Consider the following 9206-nt stretch of genomic DNA (forward strand, 5'->3'; position numbering starts at 1 on the left):
CAATAGGTATTTGTTGGAGAACAGCCTTGGAGGACTGAGAAATCTTGACTGTTAAGAATAGAGGCGGGTAACTGGGGTACACGGTTGGGGGAGTGCCTAGAACTGCCCAGGTGTGGCTCCACTATCTGCCCTTCTCTATTGCTTGCAGCCTCGGCCACCTTCGAGGACTTCCAGATCCGCCCGCACGCCCTCACCGTGCACTCGTACCGAGCCCCGGCTTTCTGCGACCACTGCGGGGAGATGCTTTTCGGCCTAGTACGCCAAGGTCTCAAATGCGATGGTAAGGCCCCAAGGGGTTATGTTGCTGGGTGGGGGCGGGGCAGGAGGGTGGTTTGGAGGGGAGAAGTGGGGACCTGAGTGCAGAGCTTGAGATTTCTCTCAAGCAAGGTTGGTTGGAGGCGTGGCCGGTGGGTGTGGCATGGAGCTATAAGGAGGACCCTTAGAGGTGGAACTGGGAGGGTAAAATAAACCAGAGTTGGGGAAGAAGTGGCCCACCTAGAGATGAGACCTGTATAAGGGTTCAGCTAGAGAAATAAAATTAGTAGAAGACCACCAGGTCTGTCTTCTCAGAGCCCTCTGAGTTGGGTTCGAGCCCCCAACCTTTCCATTAGTAGTAGAGAGGCTCTTGTTGTTAAGATATTAAGAAATTTACTGCTAGGAATTAAGAGTCCTGGTGTGGCGCTGTAGGATCATGCACTAGACCCCAAGGTCGGTTTGAACCATAAGGTCAGAGGTACAAACCTACCAACCACTCCTTGGAAATCCTGTGAGTCGCTATGAGTCGGAACCGCCTTCACGGCAATTAATAACAACAACATTGTAAGGAATCAGCATACATGATCAGGGGCAAGACTGAAATCCAGAGGGCAGGCAAACTGAACCTCTTAGGTCATGGACTGAGGCTGCTGTCCACAGGCAGAATTTCTTCATCTGGGAGTTTCTGCTCTGCTCTTGTTAAATGCCCTCAAGTGGGTTCTGACGCCCGGTGACCCTTGGTTGAATCAATCCCACCCAGATTAACTAGGTTAATCTCCTTTCTTTAAAATTAAACTGCTTATCGATTTTAATCATACCTTCAAAATACATTCACAACACCATCTAGATTTGTGCTTGATTTAGTAACTGGGGATACTCTCGCCGGGCAAAGTTGACAGATTCAACTGACCATCAAAATCCCTCCATTGTCAGCTTGGCATCCATACACTTAAATCATATTTAATCTGTAAATAAAGACTAACTAAGTCATACATACTTTTGCCTAATATGATCAGCTGTATACTGATTACAACTGCAAACACGTGAACCCTCTCCAAAGAGACTGCAGAGGCTTTGGGTGATATTCACTGGTCACCTTTGACAGCCTGTAGTTTAAATACAGGTAGTCCCTGATTTAGAACAGGGTTCTGTTTTGATGTCTGTTATAAATTGGTTCTGACGTTAGTCGAGTACCTGATTTAAAAAAAAAAAAAGAGTTTTCATTAGCATCTTCATAATCTTTATAGATCATAACATTGAACACCTGCAAGTGAACATCTGAGAATGATTGTTGCTGTTTAATAGCGATCCTGTATAGGGTTTCCGAGGAGCAGTTGATGAGTTTAAACTGCGGACGTGTGGTTCAAAGTCCAGTGCTGATCCTTCCGAGCCACACCAGGAGAATCTGAGAATGATAACACTAGCAAATTACACGCTGCAATATTGTATGTGGTGCCTGTTTTGATTGAGAAACAAAAACAACCCACTGCTGTCTAGTTGGTTCCAACTAGGACTGAGTGGATCTGCTTCATAGGGTTTCCAAGACTGAAAACCCTTACTGGGGCAGCCGCCAGTTTCATCTTTGCCCTGCTGAGCGGTTGACAGATTGGAACCGCTGACCTTGCTGTTAGCAGCCCAATGTTTAATCAGCTGTGCCCACCAGGGCTCCTTACATATATATTTTTTAAGTCTTAAGTCTGGTTCCATGCAACTTGAATATGTCATCACAAGCCAGGGACTAAACCAACAATTTTACAGATTACAGTTTAAAAAAAACCTATAATGCAGTTCTAATCTGTAACACATGAGGTCGCCATGACTTGACAGCTGAGAGCAACGGATTTATTATTAATATATCTTCTTCATGCTTTCATAACACAATAAGAAATACTCAATTATTAACGAGTTTATTTCTGTAATTGGTCATGCATGTGGTTGTAGGTGGTCTATAAATCAGAATCGAGGCAAAGACAGTGGGATTTTTTTATTTTTTCCACTATCCATTTTATTTGCTTTGCTTTAAGCAAGCCTGGCAGCTGTTTCCATGCCTTTGCTTGGTGGGATAACAAAAATCTTTATTCTTGGAAGAACTGAGCCATTAGCAATTCTGCCTGAATTCGGTTTTATTTATTGTAGTTTTCCAATGACTTTAATCCCAGGACGTGGTTAAGTACTGAGATGTCTATGGATCTCCTGTATTCCCGATTTACAAAGGGAGGAAGGTGGAGAGAGTCAGTCAGAGCTGGAGGGATATAAAGGGTGGAGGAGGGGCAAGTGATAAGTTGGAATGGAGATAGGAGAACCTGGAGGAAGGCTTTTTGCAGAGGTGGGAAGGTTTCTTCTGGAAGGACTGGGGACCAAAGTAGCCTCAGGAAAGGGAGGGGCGGAATTTGAAGCAGAGGCTGGAATGGGAAACGGGATCTCTAGGGAGGCGGATAGGACCTGAGTCTGGGAGTGGAGTAGAGGGCTGGAGCTGGGGGCGGAGCTTCGGGACAAACTTCAGTGTAGAAAAGAGGCCTTCTTTGGTGAAATGGAAAAGGGGCGGTTTGCAGAGTTTGGCGGGGAGTGTTTCCTGGAGTGTGAAGAGGGGGCGCACTTCCTAGGGTGGAGGTGGACCTCTGGGAGGAAGGCGGGGCCTGGGGATTGGGGGAAGAGCATTGTTTCTTGAAAGGGATGAGGCTTGGGGAGGGATGGGGCGGGCCGGATAGAGAGGGTTTAGGAGAAGGCTGTTTGATGATATGGCGCCCCCTTCAGGCTGCGGGCTGAACTACCACAAGCGCTGTGCCTTCAGCATCCCCAACAACTGCAGTGGAGCTCGCAAGCGGCGTCTGTCCTCCACGTCTCTAGCCAGTGGCCATTCAGTGCGCCTGGGCACCTCTGAGTCCTTGCCCTGCATGGCTGATGAGCTGGTAAGAGGCTGGCTGGTGGGAGGGAGGAGGTGGCAGCGCCTAGGCATGGGACAACACTCTGATGGGTCCCTTCCCCTCTCACTGACGGATAGAGCCGCAGCACCACTGAACTTTTGCCCCGCCGTCCCCCCTCGTCCTCCTCCTCATCTTCTGCTTCATCCTATACGGGCCGCCCAATCGAGCTGGACAAGATGCTGCTCTCCAAGGTCAAGGTGCCCCACACCTTCCTCATCCACAGTTACACACGGCCCACTGTCTGCCAGGCCTGCAAGAAACTCCTCAAGGGCCTCTTCCGCCAGGGCCTGCAGTGCAAAGGTTAGCGGGACCCAGACGGAGGCCAGGCAGGGTCAGAAGGCCACCACCAGTCAGAGCCTTAGGATCTCAGTGGGGCTTGTGGGGGGAGAATCTCAGTTGTGCTCATGGCTTTCTGGACCCTTTGGAATTTTGGATTCTAGAACCTGGAGTTGTAGTCAGTCACTGGGACCTTGGAGTTCTACAGCGTTAAATCCTAGAACTTTAGAAGTATAGGCTCATAAGACAGCATGGAATTCTGAAACAGTAAATACCTACCTGTTCTCAAACCAGAACCTTAGAAACATAGGATTTAAGAACTCTGGAATTAGAATTCAACAAACCACTACAGAATGGTAGACTATCAGATCATTAGAACTTTAGAATTGTAATAGAAGCATCAAATTTGAGTCTCAGAAGTCTAGAATCATATAATCAATTCTTAAACCATGGAATCCTAAATCCTAGGCATGTGTAATCTCAAAACTTCAACCTATCAAAAACCTAGATTACCTGAACTCTAGACTAACAATTGGGTTAGAACCATCCAGGGCTATCATTCCTTGGAATCGCCAACTTTTAAAACATTAGGAGAACAAAACGAAAAGTCTAGAACTAAAGAGCCATAGAAACCTCCATTCTTGAATTCTAGAACCTTGGAAGCATTGAATTCTAGAGGCTCCGAAGTCTAGATTCATAGAACTGTGGAACCACTGAATTCTGGAGTATGGATATTTAAAATCCTGAAACCTTGGACATTCAGGAGTCTTCCAAGTCTAGAATCCCAGAACTGTAGAATCTTCAAACTCTAGACTCAACGATATGTGAAGTCCTAGGAACTAAACCTGTATAATTCTGGAGTCATGTAAGTGTAGACTCACAGAACCTTGGCAAAATGGGTTCCCATCAAGCTCTAGTATCTTTGATATAGTGTATAGTGTCTTAGAATGAAGTCAACAAATTCCAAAGCAGTTTGATGGGATAATTTTGCCCCCAAGGGATGCTGGTAATGTTTGCAGGCATTTTTGGTTGTCAGTCTTGGAAGGTGCTACTAACGTTCTGTAGGTCAAGGCTGGGATGCTGCTAAGCATCTTATAGTCCACAGAACAACCGTCTATGTCAAGGAATTATCTGGACCAAGATGTTAGTAGTGTCAGTGCTAAGAAACTGCTCTGGAGTGTTCAGCATCTAGAATCAATGTAGAACCCATTGCATTGTAGAATTTTAGAAGTCCAGGATGATGGAACATGGATTGCTAATTAGAATTTTAGAACCTTAAAGTCACGGGGTTTTAGGGTCACAGACTGAATCTAGCCCTCCCGTTTCGCAGTTGGGGAAACTGAGTCCAGTGGTGGGGGGATGACTAAAGGAAGACCTGCCAGATTTCCTGACACACACAGCTAGAACTGACCCTATTGAGCATGGGGTTTAGGGGTCAAGATTCAACCCTAACAGAGGATCTCTTTCCTCCCGCTTCCTTCCTTGTTCTCCTACCAGATTGCAAATTTAATTGTCACAAACGCTGTGCCACCCGTGTCCCTAATGACTGTCTGGGGGAAGCACTTATCAATGGAGGTAAGTTGGGGGGCCTGAGAGTAGAGAGGAGATGCAGGATTGGGTGACAGCCCCTCTAATGCCCCTGCTCCCCTAGATGTGTCGATGGAGGAGGTGACTGATTACAGCGAGGCCGACAAGAGTGTCCTTATGGATGATTCCGATGACTCGGGCATCATCCCAGGCTCCCACTCGGAAAATGCCCTCCACACCAGTGAGGAGGAGGAAGGCGAGGGAGACAAGTCGCAGAGGTATCCACTGCACCCTCTTGTGACCCTAGGGGAAAGACCTTTCCCTGCTCTGAGCCTCAACTTCCCCATCTCTACAATGGGATGACATCCCTTTATGTTTGTACATTCTTCAGGTTCCCCCAAAATTTATATTATGTGTCTTTTTTGCTCCCTCTCTCCTGGAAGGAAACTACTAAGATCAGTTTGTGGATCCTTCCAGAAAAATCTGTATTGCACAATGACAGTATAAAGAATAAGAACATATACTGTAGAACCAGGCTGTTGCCTTTTCACGCCTCAGTTTCCTCATCAGTAAAATGGGAACAAAGTACAGATCGTCCCTGACTTATGACAGGGTTCTGTTCCCAGAACTCTCTTATGTCAGTTTGGATGTACATTTAGTTTACTTCCTTTTTTCTTTTTTATAAATTGCCTTTTGTGGTCACTATCTTTATAAATCTTATCTTTGAACATCTATGAGTAAAGATCAGAGAATGATGATATCAGCAAATTATGTACTGCAACATTCTCCAAGGGGGCTTCAAAAAGTGTGTGGGAAAAATGGAATAAAAGAGAATGGAATTTTTTTCACAAAGCCCCCTTGTATATAGTACATATCTCTCAACAGTAAGATTTTTTTAAAAAACAGATAGTCGTTTTCTACAGTTGGTGCTAACTTGAGCCCTAAGTCAGTGACTACCTCTAGTACCTGTCTCCCTTCAGTGTACATTTATAGCACACCTATAGTACATTTATAAGGAGCTCTGGTAGCATAGTGGTTACGAATCGGGCTGTGAACCACAAGGTCAGCAGTTCAAAACTACCAGCTGCTCCGCAAGAGAAAGATGAGGCTTTCTACTCCCGTGAAGATTTATAGCCTCGGAAACCCTGTTCAGGGTCGCTATGGGTCGGAACCGACTCGACGGCACATAACAACAACAACATAGTACAGTTATAGGACTGTTGTGAGGATTACGTGAATAAAAATTAGGTACTTGGAACAGTTCCTCTGATGCAGTTTTAGTGGTTTCACTATTAATCACAGAGCATTTAAAAAAAAAAAAAACCAGTAAACTATATCCTTTTCTTTCCATCAACTTGGCCTTTGATTGACTTGAATGGTCTTTCTGTGGCTCAGTTTCCCTGTCTGTATAATGAGGGAGGGAAAATATCCCCAAGGACCTACAGGCAGGGACTTCAAAGCCCAGGCTTTGAATTTTGCTCTCTAAAGAGTCCCCTCCCTGGCTGTGGGACAAACTGTTTTACAACTGTCCAAGGTGACTGACGCCTAGCTCTAAGCATCGGTGGTCATTTTCCGCCCCGGACTTCTCTCCCCACCCCCAGCTCCCTGGGGTACATCCCCCTGATGAGGGTTGTACAGTCGGTGAGACATACAACGCGGAAATCCAGCACCACGCTGCGTGAAGGTTGGGTGGTTCATTACAGCAACAAGGACACGCTGGTGAGTATTCGGCGTCCCGCCAGGCAGGGGTGGGGCTACAACTAGAAGCGGTGTTGCTGCTTGGCTCCCAGGGATTGGGGCCAGGACCCATGGGTTGGAGGTAGAATGAGAGGGTAGGATTAGTTGGAGAAGACACAGTACTCGTTGGGAAGGTAGAACTGTCATTAGGCTGGGCCAGGCTGGAGGCCGTATTAGAGTTAACCAAGAGCCTTGGTAGAATCTGTTGTATATACACTGGACTGCTAGCCCCAAAGTCTGTAATTCAAACCCACCAGCAGCTCTGGGAGCCCAATACAGGGTAGTTATGAGTCAGAACCCACTCATTGGCACACAACACAATAGAGGGATGAGGAGGAGCCATGGTGGCGCTGTAGGATAAGCACTGGACTGCTAACCATTAAATGGAGTCCTGGTGTGGTACTGCAGGATAAGCACTCCACCTCAAGGTCAGTTTGAACCGCAAGATCGGAGGGAGGTTCAAACTCACCAGCTGCTCCTGGGAAATAAATCCTAGACAGGTTGGCTATGAGTCAGAACTGACTGAAAAGCACATAACAACAACAAGCTAATCATTAAGGACCATTAAGGTTAGCAGTTCGAACACATGAGGCGCTCTGTGCAGGAGATGTGAGTCAGAATGGACTCTGGGCAGTAGATTTTGTGAAGGAGGATGAGGAATTCTGGTGGCACTGTGGGTTAGTTAGGTGTTACGTTTCTACCCACAATATTATCAGTTCAAACCCACAGTGTTCTACGGAGAAAGATGAGGCTGCCTGCTCCCAGTCTCAAAAACACTATGCCATGTTCCCTTGTTCCATTTGAATGCCTATGAGTCAGAATTGACTTGACAGCAATCGTTGGTAGGTGCCATTGAGTCCTTACCAACTCAGTGACCTTATGCACCATAGAACAAAACACTGCCCGATCCAGTACCTACCTCACAATCATTGCTCTGCTTGAGTCCATTACTGCTGCCACTGTGGCAATCAATCTCATTGGGGGTCTTCCTCTTTCTCACTGACCCTCCACTTTATCAAGCATGATGTCCCTCTCCAGGGACTGGTCCCTCCTGATAATATGTCTGAAGTATGAAAGATGACTTTCTAAATAGGTTGTATCATCTGCATACTGCAGGTTGTTCAATGAATTTTCCTCCAATCCTGATGCTGTGTTCTTCATACAATCCAGTTTCTCAGATTATTTGGCGAGCATACAGATTGAATAAGTATAGTGAAATAATACAACCCACTATAGTGCACACCTTTCCTAATTTTAAACCCTTCAGTGCTCCCTTGTTCTATTTGAATGACTACCTCTTGGTCTATGTACATGTTCCTCATGAGCACAATTAAGTGTTCCAGAATACTCATTCTCCACAATGTTGTCTATAGCTTCTCATGATCTACACAATTGAAAGCCTTTGAATAGTCAATAAAGCACAGGTAAACATCTTTCTGATATTCTCTACTTCTAGCCAAGATCCAACTGTCATCATCAACGATATCCCTAGTTCCATGTCCTCTTCTGAATTCGGCTTGAACCTCTGGCAGTTCTCTGTCAATGTACAGTTGCAGCCGTGTTTTCAATGATCTTTAGCAAAATTTTACTTGCATCTGATATTAATGTTATTGCCCAACAGTTTCTGCATTCCATTAGGTCACCTCTCTTTAGAATAGGCACAAATATGGATCTCTTACAATCAGTTGACCAGAGAGCTATCTTCCAAATTTCTTGGCATAGATGAGTGGAGTGCCTCCAATGTTACATCAGTTTGTTGAAAGATTTCATTTGTATTACATCCGTTTCCAGAGCCTTGCTCTTTGCTAATGCCTTCAGTGCACCCTAGACATTGGCTCTTGATCATATGCTACCTCTTGAAATGGTTGAACATATACTATTACTTTTTGGTACAGTGACTATGTGTATTTCTTGCATCTTTTTTTGATGCTTTCTGGATCATTCAATATTTTGGCCATAGAATCCTTCGATTTTGCGAGTCGAGGCTTGAAGTTTTTCTTCACTTCCCTCAGCTTAAGAAACACTGAATGTGTTCTTTCTTTTGATTTTCTAACTCCAGGTCCTTGCACATTTTGTTACAATATTTGACTTTGTCTTTTTAAGCTGACCTTTGAAATTTTCTGTTCAGCTCTTTTACCTCCATTTCTTCCATTTGCTTTAGCATCTCCACTGGAAAACAAGTTTCAGAGTCTCTTCTGATATCCGTTTTGGTCTTTTTTCTTGTCTTCTTAATAATCATTTGTTTTCTTCCTGTATGATGTTCCTGAGGTCATCCCACCAACTCTCTGTCTGGTCTTTGGTCATTTGTGTCTAATTTATCAAATCTGTTTTTGCAATAATCTCTAAATTCAGTTAGGGTATGTTCAAAGTCATCGTTTGTTGTTGTTGTTGTTGTGTGCTATCGAGTTGGTTCCAACTCATAGTGACCCTGCACAGGGTTTCCAAGGAGCCACTGGTGAGTTTGAACCACCAACCTTGTAGTTCAAA

General features: G+C 45.1%; 1 protein-coding gene across 1 annotated transcript in view; it reads left to right on the plus strand.

Moving 5' to 3' along the window:
• Positions 1-9206, plus strand: part of PRKD2 (protein kinase D2) — a 34851-nt gene that overhangs the window by 7221 nt on the left and 18424 nt on the right. Inside the window, exons 3-8 of the mRNA XM_006868247.1 lie at positions 149-280; positions 3010-3164; positions 3257-3479; positions 4953-5030; positions 5107-5260; positions 6584-6701. Coding sequence (XP_006868309.1) covers positions 149-280; positions 3010-3164; positions 3257-3479; positions 4953-5030; positions 5107-5260; positions 6584-6701 — 860 coding nt within the window. The remainder of the gene's footprint in view (positions 1-148; positions 281-3009; positions 3165-3256; positions 3480-4952; positions 5031-5106; positions 5261-6583; positions 6702-9206) is intronic.

This window comes from Chrysochloris asiatica, unplaced genomic scaffold (genome assembly GCF_000296735.1).
Source record: "Chrysochloris asiatica unplaced genomic scaffold, ChrAsi1.0 scaffold00116, whole genome shotgun sequence".
NCBI lineage: Eukaryota > Metazoa > Chordata > Mammalia > Afrosoricida > Chrysochloridae > Chrysochloris > Chrysochloris asiatica.